Source organism: Oncorhynchus kisutch, linkage group LG3, assembly GCF_002021735.2.
Source record: "Oncorhynchus kisutch isolate 150728-3 linkage group LG3, Okis_V2, whole genome shotgun sequence".
NCBI classification, from domain to species: Eukaryota; Metazoa; Chordata; class Actinopteri; order Salmoniformes; family Salmonidae; genus Oncorhynchus; species Oncorhynchus kisutch.
The window spans coordinates 45,284,846-45,302,753 of NC_034176.2; the positions used below are offsets into that span (position 1 = coordinate 45,284,846).

General features: G+C 42.5%; 1 protein-coding gene across 1 annotated transcript in view; it reads left to right on the forward strand.

The window, feature by feature from the left end:
* Positions 1-17,908, forward strand: part of LOC109883716 (coiled-coil domain-containing protein 60) — a 47,446-nt gene that overhangs the window by 17,097 nt on the left and 12,441 nt on the right. The window contains exons 5-10 of the mRNA XM_020475752.2: positions 6,491-6,595; positions 9,661-9,751; positions 10,433-10,694; positions 13,012-13,111; positions 13,536-13,613; positions 16,102-16,242. Coding sequence (XP_020331341.1) covers positions 6,491-6,595; positions 9,661-9,751; positions 10,433-10,694; positions 13,012-13,111; positions 13,536-13,613; positions 16,102-16,242 — 777 coding nt within the window. The remainder of the gene's footprint in view (positions 1-6,490; positions 6,596-9,660; positions 9,752-10,432; positions 10,695-13,011; positions 13,112-13,535; positions 13,614-16,101; positions 16,243-17,908) is intronic.

Here is a 17,908-nt window from a genome sequence, read left to right on the forward strand (position 1 = left end):
ATGATATTAAATGCATGATCCACATGTGCGGCTATATTGTGTTTTACATTGTCAAATAAATTGATCTATCTGTAACGGCATTGCCTCATTTAAAACGCATGAGAAAATCATTAAAAGGTTTTGGATATCTAGGAATCTCTGCAATCTCTGCACCTCTGCACCTTCTGCTTGTCTCTGTCTATGTTTATCAATTTGTTCTGTGTCAAACAGAACTATGTATGTCTTTCTGTCTTGTCAGTTATCCTTTTATTCCCTCTTTGTTAGTCATTACCACAACAACCCCAGGTTTAACCGGATAAATTGTCAACAGAACATGATAAATAGTTAATATTTCAGTGTCTAATTATTGTCTGACAACTATTCCTGGTTTCAGTCTTTCGGATTCATCTTATCTTTTTCGGATGTCCTTTCATAACAAATTCCATTGATGTGGCAGCTGAATCAGAGTTTGACATTTTGAAAAGCTGTCAGGTTTCTTCTCAGACAATCATTCTGGTTAGATGAGTGGGAATTGATTCATTCACACAAACAACAACTGCAGAGAGATCCCCTTACAATGGCTTATGAGACAACTTTAGCTAGATAAAGCCAGTGATCCTCTTTTAAACAGAGTAAAATTGATTGTATAGATTTCACGATTAAAAAGTGATTAAACCAAAAGGTGAACAAATGATCCAAAAAGTAGAAAGTGAGCTGTTTACAAACTACAGAGAACAGGCAGAGTGAATGAAGCCAATACTAGTAGGAAGAGCCATTGAGGCAGGGAATAAAGTGAAACCGCCTATCCTTTCACTCACTCTCTCTCCATCATACTGTCACCTGCAGTCAATCAGTAGTCTGTCACAATAACCAGGTTTCCATCCAACCTTTTTATGCGAGTAAAGTACATGCCCGATAAAAATGACAGGCTTGATGGAAACAGAACATTTTTCGGTAAACTTTCCACATGTCGACAAAACAAAATATGCTAGACAAGGTGGGATCTTTTTGTCTTGGTAAAATGAATTATAGAATAAAAAAACACGATATGGCACGCACCCAGAAAAGAAGGCAACAGTGATGCCGAAACGTTTGTAAAGACCCAATAAATTACTGGTCGTTTATATATGGAGTGTGCGACTCTCTTTATTTTGATAGTAAATGAATTATGCCATAAATGTCGGTGGAAACGCTTTTATGTGCTAATATTGATAGACTATAATAACCATCATATTGGAGTACATTTGGAGTCAGGCGATGACATGTTGTGTGGTCCTCCCACTACGACTCATCGGGAAAGCATACAGTTTATTAGGTTACAGACTAAATAAATAATGATGAACTTCACAGGGTGGTGAAAGTGCAAGGTGATGAGCTTGATGCTCCTTTCCAATAAATATCGAGGGTCGTATACTGGAGAGATGATAATCAATGCTTGACTGCCGTTTGACAAATACAAATAATCTAGCTCATTTGTCTATAATAATAATCTCATCATGTAGGCTATATGCGTGATCTAGCCAATCTAACAACGCGCACACAGCCTGTTGGCTAGAATGCACGTGCCATTTTCAAAGTTTGCACACACAATATAACACAACATTTTTGTGAGTAAATCGTCAGTAGAGTTGAAAATACGATGGAAACCCATGTATTGTTTTATCCGGTACATGGGAATTTAACCACAACATGTATTTTCTGTTCACTATGTTATCACGCACAGATTTTGGAATATTCACATAAAAATCTGTCTCCAATTGGATGGAAACCTAGCTACTGACACCTTCACGCCTCAAGGCCGTATTACCACATTCGTTACACTACACCAGGAATGGCAACTCCAGTACTCGGCGGCCTGAGTTTCCCTTTCCTACATTACACAGATGTCTCCTCACACGTCAAACACAATATGGCCGTCTCTCCCCTCCCCATCTCTCTATCTCACACTCTCTTTTTCTATCACCCTCCTCCCCATCTCTGTCTATCTAACGTTATCTCTCTCTCACTCCCTCTTCTACCTTTTCACTCAAATTAGTGGGTGAGATGGCCTTCATCAGAAAGTGGGGCAATTTTTCATTATCAAGGCAGGGATGTATGTTGGCAGTCCTGGCAGGGAGGGAGAGAAAGAGTGAGAGAGGGCGGGTGGATGGGAGGCAGATACAAATCTCCTAGATTAGGATCCATCAGAACACGGATAACAACCTTTGAAACATTGGTTATTTTCTGGCGGTTTCTCGGCTAACAGCAGGGGTATATTTTCCAGCGACAGTAGGCAGGTTTCCATTGACTCAGGTTTATTCGACAATGTCGCAAAAAACACGGTGACTGACATGCGTAAGGGAACCAGCAGCTATAGATGTTCTAAACATTGTTATCCATTCGGCAGCGGTGGATTTTCCTTTTGTAAAACATTTCTTTATTGCAAATAATTCTGATGGAAACGTGTTTTTCAAATAAATTATGATTTTAAGGCACGTGACGTGATCACATAACTAGAAAGCTAAGCTCCACATTTAAATCTAAAAGCCTACTGCTTGCTAAATAAATTGTTCAGGTATAATAATGTGTCTTTGCAGGACAAGGATTTTCTTGACTTTCAAGAATGCATGAATTGCTTCGCCTTGCATTTTATGTTTGGCTGGATGCAAGTTTTACCATCAAGTTATTTCAGATCTAGACTACCGGAGTGCAAGTTTCACTATGGCACGGACGGTGGCGATGCGTTGGCACATGATAATTATTAGAATATTGCAAATATTAGCGAATCTATTTCTTATGGCTTTTGAGGACTAACTGACATGAATCATGTCTACAACTTAATATTTATTCGACACGAGGTTTTTGCGAAAACTTTATTTTTAATGTGACGTAATTATGTCCAGCTGCTTTGATCGACACGACAGTTTAAATGGAAACGCACGGCAGCAGGCAATTGTCGCATCTATATTCTATGCAAACTGTCTAAATGTCGACAAAAAAAACAACTGGACAAGTGAATAATGGAAACGTAGCTAGTGATGTGAAAGTCTGAGGAAATGGAGTTGGGCTATGGGTGATGGATAAATAATAATAAAAAATAAAAAAAGCTATGGGTGATGGATGACTCATAGCCTAGCTCCACCACTGGAGGCTCCTGGGGGAAGAACAGCTCTCAATAATGGCTGGAATGGAGCTTATGGAATGGCATCAAACACATGGTAACCATGTGTTTGATGTATTTAATACAATTCCATACATTCTCAGCTATTACCACGAGCCCATTCTCCAAATGAAGGTGCCACCAACCTCTTATGAGCTACACTCTCAGAAAAAGGGAACAGTTAGAGTACAGTAGTGTTCCCTGGGGCACAGAAATATCAAAATACAAATAATGTACCTTGTGAGGATAATCTAGTAAAAAAAATTAAACCTAATATTTAAAATATAAAGGTACAATGATTATTTTTGGCCACCCGTGGTTGGAAGTGTTGTAAAAGTTTAAGTGGTTTATGGTTTTGTTAATTAAAGTTTTTATAAAAGCTTACAGGTGTAGGATCTTAATTGGACAACTTTGTTGTTGCTGAAAATGTTCTTGCGCTGCAGATGAGCTTCGTGATTTGCATTAATTCACCAGAAATCCACACCTACACATGGTTTTATTAACACTATTGCACTTTTCAAGTAGCCTAATTTTGGCCAGCTAATAGCCTAACCACTGATAAAGCAACATAATGAACTAAAAGTTTAAAATCCTTGTTGCTGCAGGGTTTTTTCTGCAACAATACTGGTCAAATTAAGATCCTACATACACTACTGGTCAAAAGTTTTAGAACACCCTACTCATTCAAGGGTTTTTCTTTATTTGACTATTTTCTACATTGTAGAATAGTAGTGAAGACATAAAAAAATTAAATAATGCATATGGAATCATGTAGTAACCAAAAAAGTAATAAACAAATCAAAATATATTTTATATTTCAGATTATTCAAATAGCCATCCTTTTCCTTGATGACAGCTTTGCACACCCTTGGCATTCTCTCAACCAGCTTTGCATCACTATCACTAGCCATCACTAGCTAAGGGAAGAAATCCACTAGGTTGCTAGCCTAACCTAAGACCACCATACTTTATATCTGTAACACTAAAACTGAAACTAAATACAATACATGTCCAAATGTATGTGGACACCCCTTCACATTAGTGGATTTGGCTTTTTCAGCCACACCCTTTGCTACCATGCAATCTTCATAGACAAATATTGGCAGTAGAATGGCCCCTACTGGAGAGCTCAGTAACTTTCAACGTGGCACCTTCATAGGATGCCACCTTTCCAACAAGTCAGTTCATCAAATTACTGCCCTCCTAGAACTTCCCCGGTCAACTGTAAGTGCTGTTATTGTGAAGTGACAACATCTAAGAGCAACAACTCCTCAGCTGCGAAGTGGTAGGCCACACAAGCTCACAGAATGGGACTAACAAGTGCTGAAGCGCGTAGCTCGTAAAAACCGTCTGACCTCGGTTGCAACACTCACTACCAAGTTCCAAACTGCCTCTGGAAGCAACGTCAGCACAAGAACTGTTGGCTGGAGCTTCATGAAATGTGTTTCCATGGCCAAGCAGCCTCACCCAGGCCTACGATCACCATGCGCACTGCCAAGGGTCGCCTGGAGTGGCGTAAAGCTCACCACCACGAATCTGGGTTTGGCGGATGCCGGGGGAATGCTACCCACCCAAATGCATAGTGCCAACTGTAAAGTTTGGTGGAGGAGGAATTATGGTTTGGGGCTATTTTTCATGGTTCCGGCTAGGCCCCTTAGTTCCAGTGAAGGGAAATCGTAACGCTTCAGCATATAATGACATTCTAGACAATTCTGTACTTCCAACTTTGTGGCAACAGTTTTCCTGTTTCAGCATGTTTCAGCATTTTTAGGTCTGTTTCAGCATGACAATGCCCACTTGTACAAAGCGAGGTCAATACAGAAATGGTTTGTTGAGATTGGTGTGGAAGAACTTGACTGGCTTGCACAGAGCCCTGACCTGAACCCCATCTAACACCTTTAGGATGAATTGGAACGCCGACTGTGAGCCAGGCCTAATCGCCCAACATCAGCGCCCGACCTCACTAATGCTGTTATGGCTGAATAGAAGCAAGTCCCTGTTACTGTAATTTAATTATGCCATTGTGTTTTCATTAATTGAAAACCCTTCATCTATTTTATGAGAAGTTGTAAGATTCTTGTTTGCATAAAATAGACGGAGATCAGCCATTTAAATAATAGGTAACGCTCGGAGCGCGCTACCACTTTACCACGAGCAACAGTTTATATACAATAACATGACGTCATTTCATGGCTTAACATAATACCCTCCTCTCGACCGGGACCAAGTGAGGTTAATGGTTCATTCTAACTTACTAACACACTCACAGGTCACACAACATAACTGAATTAACTTTTGACCCCCCAACATTATCGATCACCACTTAGCTGACAGTTCTAATTAACAGAAACCCTTGGAATGCACTCACTTCCTTATCTAAAAACCCCAGAGCTCAGTTTCGTCGGTTCAACCATAGGTTAACTACATTATCTGTTTACCTAATCCACAGACCATTCCTTTCTTCCCAGTTGGAATGGTGTTCATTAACTTTAATTACTCCTTGTCTGTGTCACACAATCCCTTCTTATGAACTCATATTGTTAATCAGATATAATAAAACAGAGTATAAGTTTACTTAGTTACAGTTCCATTTGAAATGATTTGTTCAGTCATTTAATCATAATTTTCCCAACAGTCCCCGCAGAAATGTTCCAACATCTAGTGGAAATCCTTCCCAGAAAAGGGTGGGCTGTTATAGCAGGAAAGGGGGGACCAATACCATATTAATGCCCATGAATTTGGAGTGAGAAGTTTGATGAGCAAGTATCCACATACTTTTGGCCATGTAGTGTAATATAAAAACAAAATATGAATAGTTTATGAAACTAAAACTCAATAATACTATCAGGTTTCAGGTAAGACCCAAGTGCAGACTATTGAAGTAACAATGTTTATTGTAGCAGGGACAGGCAAACGACAGGTCAAGGCGGGCAGGGGTCGATAATCCAGAGTAGTGGGACCAAGGCATAGGACGGCAGGCAGGCTCAGAGTCAGGACAGGCAAGGGTCAAAACCAGGAGGACGTGAAAAAGAGAGACTGGGGAAAAGCAGGCGCTGAGACAAACCGCTGGTTGACTTGAACAAACAAGATGAACTGGCAACAGACAAACAGAGAACACAGGTATAAATACACAGGGGATACGTGGGGAAAATGGGCGACACCTGGAGGGGGGTGGAGACAAGCACAAGGACAGGTGAAACAGATCAGGGCTAGCAAATCAGGTCTGAAAACTAACTGAAACTAAACTGAATTTCAAATGACAAAATTGAAATACTAATAGATATAAAAAAGGAAAATAAAAACAAAAAACTATAATAACCTTTCCTCTCAGGACTTCTGCATGCACTGTAAGCATTGTTCTTGTTCTTTTAGAGGGCCCATATTCCGCCAGCTGTGCTGTCTGAACTGGTTGCTGGAGGCCCTGACTCTGGACAGGACCGGGAGAGCTGGACCAGTCACGTCCTGCTGGGATCTCAAGTAAGGTAGTTTTATGGACCCCATGCAGCTTGGGTTGGGTTAGCTATTGTGTTGCTGCTACATAGTGAAAGGGCAGAGGCCAGGACTGAATCACAGTTTTGACCAGAGTTGGAGAGTAACTGATCACATGTTGTCTGATTACCCATAAAACTGTAACTGTAATCAGTTACGTTTCCAGCAAAAATATTGTAATCAGATTACTGATACTTTTGAAAAACTAGATGATTGGCTTACTTTTAAATTCAGAAAGGATGTTTGTGAAAAAATACATTATGACACATTTCAGTTTTCTCAATGGCATTTAATTCAACATGTAAAAAAAGCACAAGTTTAAGTTTGTTCCACCTGAGCGAGTCTGGTCACAAGTTAGAGACCACTATGATGGCACACCAAATGCATTTGATGGATCCTTTTTGTCTTCTTCAGATGCCCCTTAAGGGGAAAGTAATCAAAAAAGTAATCAGAGTATGTTACTGAGTTTGGGTAATCCAAAAACTACATTACTGGTTACAATTTTGGACAGGTAACTAGTAACTAGTAACTGTAACAGATTACATTTTAAAAGTAACCTACTCAACCCATTAACACTGTTAACTCTTGACCCAAACCAGAGTAGAGCAGGGCAGTAGAGCAGGGCAGTATATCCCAATCACCTCTGAGTCAGCCACAGAGCCACCGTTCACTTCAGGCTGTAGAGACACAGGCTATGTTACAGTAGCATATCAATGGAAAGAAGGCATACCCAAACGTGCTTCATCCCATCTTAAAAGAAATGGGGAAATCAGGTGCCCGACTGAGGGACTTGAAAATCCCCAAAACATTGCTACCACAGGATACTACAACTGTTGACTATCCAGGACAATCAAGAAAAAGGAGCACTATGTTGCTTCATACATCAGATTTATTGACAGGACAAGAAAACAATCGGCTACGTTTCGGCATGAATCGCCTTCATCAGAGCCCTTTTCCCCCAGGATAGTCACCCGTTGAAGTATCCTGGGGTAAAGGAATGTTTTTTGGACAGAGGTTTATCACTTAGAATGCCCAATAAATTGTTTCATTCTACAGTAGGCGCGATGCTAGTAAGGATATTGGAACAGAGGCTCAGACATGAGTGTGGTTCATACAGGAAGCCTGGGACTGAGGCAGACAGACAGTGGTAAATGAACTATAAACCAAACCCTCGGGGGTTAGAGCAGAGGGAGGAGATTGCATTCCTCTATCTCCACGTCCCCTCAGGTTCACTATATACCTACCCTGATACTGACCCAACACAGGAAGGGAGGAGACAGAGATTGAGTAGAAAACCCACCCTACTCTGCCATGCTGTACAGCACCAAGCTGCATAACCATAACTCAAACCCACTGTCATAACCATATCCATTCCTTTCACTGACAATACTATTATCATGATACACCGAGGATATAAATTTCTTCCTCTCTCTCAATCTCATTTTCTCTCTCTGACACTTTCTCTTCCACTCACTCTTTTTTTCATCGTTCACTATCTTGCTCTGCCTTCCCATCTTCTCTCGCCTATAGCTCTTTTTCTTCTTTTCACATTTTCAATCCCTCTATATTTGTCTCTCTTTCCTAATATGGAAGTGGGAATGAGTAGCCTGAAAAGCTAACGATTTGAATGCTCTGCTTCTGAAGGTGTCAGACGAGACACTGAGAGGCAGAATGGATGGATTCCGGAAATGTATAAAGTGCCGTCTCTGTGCTCTGCTCTCACAATGGGGCTTGGTAGAATGTATTAGGAAATCATCACCCATCTCTCTCTGGAAGTGTTGAATTAGTGATGGGAAAGGAAGGAAAAGAGGAGGGAGCGGAGAGGGATGGAAGGCAGAAAACAGTATGTCACAAAAGCGCTCCTCGGAGTATTGCAAGTAACTGCCTTGAGGCCCTTCCGTCCTCACTGACTCTGCTCTGAATCACATTTCCTATAAGTTTAAGCTTTATGGGAGAAATTATACAGTAGACGTATTACAGAGAGAGACTGAAATCACATCACAAGGTTATTATAGTTCTACAGCGGTTTCCATCAAATCAACTTTTATTGGTCGCATACACGTGATTAGCAGATGTAGCGAAATGTTTGTGTTTCTAGCTCCGACAGTGCATAATATCTAACAAATTACACAACCAATAATTTTTTATTATACTAGGTAAGTGAGTGAAGAACAAATTCTTATTTACTATGACAGCCTACCAGGGAACAGTGGGTTAACTGCCTTGTTCAGAATTAAGACTATATACATATGGACGAGCGATGTCAGAGTGGAACGGACTAAGATACAGTAGAATAGTATAGAAAACAGTATATGCATATGAGATGAGTAACGCAAGATATGTAAACATCCTTAAGTTGAATGAGATACCGTAGAGAAAACGGTATATCCACATGAGATGAGCAATGCCAGATATGTAAACATTAAGTGACTAAGATACCGTAGAATAGTATAGAATACAGTATATACATTCGAGATGAGTAATGCCAGATATGTACACTACCGTTCAAAAGTTTGGGGTCACTTAGAAATGTCCTTGTTTTTGAAAGAAAATTACATTTTCTTTCAAGGGAGTACAGGTGGAGACTGAGCACACACCCTTGTGGGGCCCCAGGTAGCCGAGTGGTTAGAGCGTTGGATTAGTAACTAGTAAAGGTTGCAAGATCGAATCCCTGAGCTGTCGTTCTGCCCCTGAACAAGGCAGTTAACCCACTGTTCCTGGGCCATCATTGAAAGTAAGAATTTGTTCTTAACTGACTTGCCTAGTTAAATAAAGGTAAAATAAAAAAAGGATCAGTGGAGATGATGTTTCCTACCTTCACAACCTGGATGTACCATGTGTGTGCAGTGATTTAAAAAAATCAAGGTAGTGAATTATGATTTGTATAATGGTCAGGGTCTTGCCATTCCAAGGCTGCGTATGTGTGCATGCCTCTTTCTTTGTCCCCACTCCAAGGCTGGGTGGTGGGGACAAGGAAGGTTGCGGTGTGATGAATGTGTCTCAACTCACACACACCCAACCCCGCTAAACACTTATTTTTTCCTGTTACCCAGGGACCCTGGCCAAGGAAAAACCACCCTAAAGACCCTGAATAAAGAGAGAGCCATAGAGACCAAATGGGACCAGTTTGTGTCTCTGCAAAAGGTCTTCTTTGTCTTTTCTTTTATCTCTCTATGCCTATCCACCTCTTGAGTTTAATTCTGGGGTTGTGTCCTTAAAAGGGTTGTCGCTTAAAGTCATATTACCTGCTCAGAGGAGGCAAAACAAGCCGTACAACACACACACACACACACACACACATACATAGACATTTGTCGCACACTCACACACTTACACAGCCAGACATATACACACTTCCAGCCAGACACATACACACTCCTTGGGGATACTTGCCTGTGTGTGTCTGTGGCAGTAGAGGACATTAGGAGAGCTGAGAGCTGTTGCAGCTGAAGTCTTGTGCTCCTCTCATCTCCTGCTCTCTCTCTCACACACACCCACACACACACACACACACACGCACGCACACACGCACACACACACACTGATAGACAGGCTGGAGAGAGGGAAGGGCACAGGGGAGAGAGAAAAAGAGATGGAGAGAGGAAGGGAGATACGTGACTGTTTCCTCTGCAAATCCTCATACTCTATGTCCTCAGCCAAGGAGAGATGTGTTTGTGTGTGTGTCTGCTTGCCTGCATGCCTGTCTGTCTGTGTATGTACGTGAGTCTCTGTGTGCCTGTGCATATGCAAGGCTCTAGGTGCACTTTTATGAAAATCTATGCGTGTAAATCCCCTCTGACACCTCCTTCTCACCTCATCCCCCAGCCACGTAGAACAGGCTCCAGGCCCTCCCGCTCCTCCTCTGGTCGTCTGTACCTGTTGAAGGGGTCCTCCCTGAGCGTAGCCTCCTCCTCAGCCCTCACCACCCCTACCCTTCTGGGCAGCCTGTCCTCCCTGGGCCCTGGGATAGATGACACTGGAACTACATTAACTGGAGCTATAGTGACTGCCACTGGAGCCAGCCAGGATAGTACGGAGCAACCAGGAGCAGGAGGGGACTCCGAGACAGAGCTGCCCATGTCAGAGTGTAAGTAAATAGTCTTGTATGTAATATTCATAGGGTTCTCTCTGGTTAAAAATGGGTGCAATATGGTGAAACCTGAGGGGTAGTGTGTGTGAAGGTTGTGTCTGTGTTCAATGGGGTTGTTTTGTGGAGCAAACGCCTCTCTCCTCATCTTTCTGTGTGTTATATTCTGGCTCCTCTTTGGAGCTCTCTGTCAGCTCACTGTGTGTGTGTGTGTGTGTGTGCGTGTGCGTGTGTGTGTGTGTGTGTGTGTGTGTGTGTGTGTGTGTGTGTGTGTGTGTGTGTGTGTGTGTGTGTGTGTGTGTGTGTGTGTGTGTGTGTGTGTGTGTGTGCGTGCGTGTGCGCTCAGAGGAGGTGACGTGTGTGCCGGGGCCCGCTCGTTACTCCATGTCATCTGGTTCTGCATTTTTGGAGCCAGAATGAGCCGTATCTGTTTCCCATCAGCCTTGTCACTCTGCAGGAACATCTGCGGCGTGCGCACGGAACCCAAAGACCCCCCCACACACACACATCTACACACAGAACCCAAACACCCTGATCCCGTTGTCATAGGAACAGCTCTTCCTTCTGACGTGATCGTGATATGACACACACCCTGGGCTCAAAGTAAAATGTTTGTTTTTGAAGGGATGTTTTCCTCGTACAACACGTCACTTCTGACTCTTACACTGCATCTGATATGGCACCCAAATCCCTCTGTAGGGCACATTGGGCTCTTGTCAAATGTAGTGCGCTATGTAGGGAATAGAGCACCATTTCAGATGCAGTATAGGAGTCAGAAGTGAGAGAGAGAAAGCCTCCAGACTTGTCTGTATTGCGCATGCCAGGGTGGAAAGACTCGCTCTCAGAGCTTTGCGTTGGTTCCTTTGGGTTGATTTCCTCCCAATGCTGTTCCAGCAATGAAGCCCAACACAACACTGCTGCTTTCTACCCTGGTCACTGTAGTCAGGTCACTAAAGGGCCCGCTAGCTGGACGGCTAGCTAAAGCCTCCCTCACTACTCTCCAGCTCTGGCTTCCCAGAGTGCTTTGCATCAAAGCTGGAGGATAGTTAGTCAACGGATCTATCCAAGAGCGATCAGAGCCTTCGTTATGCTATCACATTCTGACGAAAGACTAGTTTTGCTTGCCCGAGTCATCGTCAGTCCCCCCCCGCTCCCCCTACTCCTCATAGGTTAAAGCAATTAACTGCTCTTCTCCATAATCCACAGAGTTATGCCTCAAATCCAGAAATTGGGCACCAGAGTTATTCAGCTGAGCTCACTCACTCCGCCCGCCCCAAGGCACATTTCTACCTGAAAAAAAAAAATGAAGAATGCATCCTGAATAGCACCCTCTTCCCTATGTAGTGCACTACTTGTAAACAGGGCTCATATGGATCTGGTCAAAAGCAGTGCACAATATAGGAGAGAGCGTGTTATTTGGGATGCGAAAATTAGGGTGAAGGGAGGGACTTTCTTTTCTTTAATTTGAAAAACTCTTTGATGAAAAAGGAATCAACATTTGAGCACTCATTATTTGAATATTTTCATAAAAGATAATACATTTAAATTATGAGCTAATTATAAAATTATATTAAATCTAAAGCCAGAACAATTGGTTACAATGATTGGCTATTAGCATTTTTTAAGGTGTGTTTTATGGTGGGGTTTTTCCTATGAGGTATCTAGCACATTAATCACCACGTGATTAATTTTGTCTCACATAATATAAGTTGCATAATTCTAGTTGGTGTATTTTCATATTTTGATTAATGTATTCCATTCTATTCGAGTGCTTTATGAAGATTTAGTGCAATGTCATTTTATGTGTGTCACTTGTGATGTATTCCACCATAGTGTGTTTCAAAGAGATCTTGTTCTGTAGCCAACAATCTCTGTTCATCTGAACTGACTTTGAATTCATGACTGCATCTGAACAGCAGAGGGAGGTAGGGGATCATTTTTGTCTCATAAAACTCTACTCTCCTGACATTTACATTTTAGTCATTTAGTAGACACTCTTATCCAGAGTGCATACATTTTAATACCGGTCCCCTGTGGGAATTGCACCCACAACCCTGGCATTGCAAGTGCCATCCTCTGGCAAGTCCTTCTGGCAATTACTCTGAACTGAGGGACACTGTGGATGACAACTTTTGATTTTCTCATTAAATAGCCTACTATTCGACTTTATGATTTTGCTCCTTTAAAAAAAGTAACTCATTTCATTGTTGAATCGTCTCTAAAAAATAAAGATAACCCTACAGAGGCTACAGAGAAAAGAACAAAACGTTGTCATTATAATGTTGTCACTGTTCATGTTTACTGCCTCTCCGCCCAGACCTTCAGAAACTGCTGGATGAAGTCCACCAGAGTGTCACCAAAGACTTCGGTGATCCAGAGCAGATTCATGGCGACGGCACTTTGACTGTCGGATACCGGTAACGTCCCCCTAGGCCTAGCCACATTCCACTCCCCTTTCTGGTCACTACTCCTCTGGATTTTCTCTTTCCGCTTTCATCCCTTACTCTCCTGCTCCTCTCTTCTCCTTTACTCGGCAATAGATGAAAGGGGTACCAAGACAAGTTATCTCTGGAATTAACAAATTCATAGATGGCTGTGTATGTTGGAATTGAGCTAGTGGATGATTACGTGATGTTGACTGAGTGAAAGTAAAAGCATTATCATGTCATGCCAACCCAATGGTGACCAGGTTAGCAATGAAACATTTGCATTTCCACGCAGACTTTCAACCCCATTTGTTAACTCCAGACCCCAGGGTGAGAGGGTGATCTAATATGTAAACGCCCAAACTAACTATACGCCCAAACTAAATAGTAACGGATTTGTTCCCTCACACAACAGGCCACCTACCCAACCCACCCCTCAGAGAGGGGACAACACAACACGCCCCAAGACCAAAGACACACCAAGACCCAAAAGGTTGGCTTGCTACACCTAAACTCAAATTACTACTACTTTTCTACTGCAGCTGCAGAATAAAAATAAGTTCTGTCCTGCCCTGTCTGTTTTAAATGTTAAGTTTGTTTTGGGAACTTTTCCGCGTTGAAAGTTGAGGCGCTTTGCACCAGAAGAGGTCAAGTAGGTCAGGTTTGCGAGGTTTGCGAAAATGTTGCCTACACTATTTTACTATACTGCATTACATTGAGTATCATATTGCATTGAGTGTAACTGTGTTGTATTGAAAAAAAGCCTTCGTCTCTGTGTATAGTTGTCCTGCTAAAGCCACTGTCTATCTAGCTCTAGTGACAACAACTCAATCAGTCAATCAATCTATCAATCATGTATAAAAAAATACATATACAGTATATTAAGTTTCCATGCTAAGCCTGCATTGTGTGTAATTTCAGTGCATTCAGAAAGTATTCAGACCCCTTGACTTCTTCTACATTTTGTTACGTTACAGCCTTGTTCTAAAATGGAAGAAATTTATTTTTTCCCTCATCAATCTACACATTTAAACATGTAAAATGTTCAAATTTTTTAAAAACAGAAATACCTTATTTACATAAGAATTCAGACCCTCTACTATGAGGTGCATCAGGTTTCCATTGATCAACCTTGAGATGTTTCTACAACTTGATTGGAGTCCACCTGTGGTAAATTCAAGTGATTGGACATGATTTGGAAAGGCACACACCTGTCTATATAAGGTCCCACAGTTGACAGTGCATGTCAGAGCAAAAACCAAGCCATGAGGTCGAAGGAATTGTGTGGAGAGCGCAGAGACAGGATTGTGTCGAGGCACAGATCTGAAGAAGGGTACCAAAAAATTTCTGAAGCATTGAAGGTCCCCAAGAACACAGTGGCCGCTATCATTCTTAAATGGAAGAAGTTTGGAACCACCAAGACTCTGCCTACAGCTGACCACCCGGCCAAACTGAGCAATCTGGGGAGAAAGGCCTTGGTCAGGGAGGTGACGAAGAATCATGGTCAGGGAGGTGATGATGTTCACTGACAGAGCTCCATTGTTCCTCTTTGGAGATGGGAGAACCTTCCAGGAGGACAACCAACTCTGCAGCACTCCACCAATCAGTTTTGCACATCGAGAGACTGACATTTTTTCCCATTCCTCCTTGCAAAACAGCTCGAGCTCAGTGAGGTTGGATGGAGAGCATTTGTGAACAGCAGTTTTCAGTTCTTTCCACAGATTCTCGATTCGATTCAGGTCTGGACTTTGACTTGGCCATTCTAACACCTGGATATGTTTATTTTTGAACCATTCCATTGTAGATTTTGCTTTATGTTTTGGATCATTGTCTTGTTGGAAGACAAATCTCCGTCCCAGTCTCAGGTCTTTTGCAGACTCCATCAGGTTTTCTTCCAGAATGGTCCTGTATTTGGCTCCATCCATCTTCCCATCAATTTTAACCATTTTCCCTGTCCCTGCTGAAGAAAAGCAGGCCCAAACCATGATGCTGCCACCACCATGTTTGACAGTGGGGATGGTGTGTTCAGGGTGATGCGCTGTTTTGCTTTTACGCCAAACATAACGTTTTGTATTGTTGCCAAAAAGTTCAATTTTGGTTTCATCTGACCAGAGCACCTTCTTCCACATGTTTGCTGTGTCTCCCAGGTGGCTTGTGGCAAACTTTAAACAACACTTTTTATGGATATCTTTAAGAAATGGCTTTCTTCTTGCCACTCTTCCATAAAGGCCAGATTTGTGCAATATCCGACTGATTGTTGTCCTATGGACAGAGTCTCCCACCTCAGCTGTAGATCTCTGCAGTTCATCCAGAGTGATCATGGGCCTCTTGGCTGCATCTCTGATCAGTCTTCTCCTTGTATGAGCTGAAAGTTTAGAGGGACGGCCAGGTCTTGGTAGATTTGCAGTGGTCTGATACTCCTTCCATTTCAATATTATCGCTTGCACAGTGCTCCTTGGGATGTTTAAAGCTTGGGAAATCTTTTTGTATCCAAATCCGGCTTTAAACTTCTTCACAACAGTATCTCGGACCTGCCTGGTGTGTTCCTTGTTCTTCATGATTCTCTCTGCGCTTTTAACGGACCTCTGAGACTATCACAGTGCAGGTGTATTTATACGGAGACTTGATTACACACAGGTGGATTGTATTTATCATCATTAGTCATTTAGGTCAACATTCGATCATTCAGAGATCCTCACTGAACTTCTGGAGAGAGTTTGCTGCACTGAAAGTAAAGGGGCTGAATAATTTTGCACGCCCAATTTTTCAGTTTTTGATTTGTTAAAAAAGTTTGAAATATCCAATAAATGTCGTTCCACTTCATGATTGTGTCCCACTTGTTGTTGATTCTTCACAAAAAAATACAGTTTTATATCTTTATGTTTGAAGCCTGAAATGTGGCAAAAGATCGCAAAGTTCAAGGGGGCCGAATACTTTCGCAAGGCACTGTATATTTTTTCTCTCTCCCTCTCTCTGTATAGTTGTCCTGCCAAGCCTCTGTCAGCCACCAGTGAGTTGATCAGCAGTAAGAGGTCCATGCTGTGGGATATGAGGACAGCCTATGAGGAGAGAGCAGAGGAGCTGGCCCAGATCTTCAGTGACAGTCTGGACCACAATGCCAGGTGACTATCCCCTCTCTGACCGTCTAGATCTGGTCACAACAACTCACCTCCACAAAAGTTTATATTAGTTTAACTAGGCAAGTCAGTTAAGAACAAATTCTTATTTACAATGAGAGCCTACCCCTGCTAATTGTGCACCGCCCTATGGGACTCCCAATCACAACCAGATGTGATACAGCCTAGATTCAAACCAGGGACTGTAGTGACACCTCTTGCACTGAGATACCGCGCCTTAGACCGCTGCGCTCCTCGGGAGCTCCAATCTGACTTTTGTCCTTCTTTCTCAGAGAGGGAGGCCTGCCTGTGTTGTCTTCTAAAGCCATGTTTGTTCAATGACCAATTAATCGCAAGTGCTGGTCAGTTTTTAGTCTCAAAAGCATTGATCACGACATGATTTGAACACGCAACCTTGCGATCTGGAGTCAGATGCGCTACTGTTGCACCACAGCTCTGGTAGCACACCACCAGACTTTATCAGGCCTCTCGAAGTTCTGATCCTCACATGGTGTTCAGTTTCTCATTCCCAGCAGTAGGATATCAAGCAGTCTACTTACTCAGGACGCAACAGTAATGCGTCGGACTCCAGCTCAGAAAGTTGCGCATTCAAATCATGTCAGGATTAATGTTTTTAAGCATGAATGAAAACTGGGCCTGCTCTGACCAGCACTAGTCCCATGTGGCTCAGTTGGTAGAGCATGGCAATTGTAATGCCAGGATTGTGGGTTTGATTTCCACGGGGGACCAGTACAAACAAATATTTAAAATGTATGCAGTCATCTACTGTAAGTTGCTGTGGATAAGTGCATCTGCTAAATATGTCCAATGAGGTGAGTTGGTCTCTGAACAACCACACCACAAGGTCATAGGTAACTAACCAGGCAGTATGAGACTGTTTCATAGAATTTGCCCATGTCTTTCTCTGGGGAAAGAAGCAGACAACCTAATAATGATAAGTGTACTATAAATCAAATGTTATTGGTCACATAAACATGGTAAGCAGATGTTATTGTGAGTGTAGTGAAATGCTTGCGCTTCTAGTTCTGACAGTGCAGTAATATCTAACAATTCCACAACAGATACCAAATACACACAAATCTAAGTAAAGGAATAAGAATATATGGATGAACAATAACAGAGTGGCATAGGTTGTGGGCGGTGCAGTTGCCATACCAGACGGTGATACAGCCCGACAGGATGCTCTCAATTGTGCATCTGTAAAAGTTTGTTAGGGTTTTAGGTGACAAGCCAAATTTCTTCAGGTGATGTTGCGCCTTCTTCACCACACTGTCTGTGTGGGTGGACCATTTCAGTTTGTCCGTGATGTGTACGCCGAGAAACGTAAATCTTTCCACCTTCTCCACTGCTGTATTGTCGATGTGGATAGGGGGGTGCTCCCTCTGCTGTTTCCTGAAGTCCACAATCATCTCCTTTGTTTTGTTGATGATGAGTGAGAGGTTATTTTCCTGACACCACACTCCGAGAGCCCTCACCTCCTTCCCTGTAGGCTGTCTATTCGTTGTTGGTAATCAAGCCTACTACCGTTGTGTCGTCTGCAAACTTGATGATTGAGTTGGAGGCGTGCATGACCACGCAGTCATGGGTGAACAGGGACTACAGGAGGGGGCTGAGCATGCACCCTTGTGGGAACCCAGTGTTGAGGATCAGC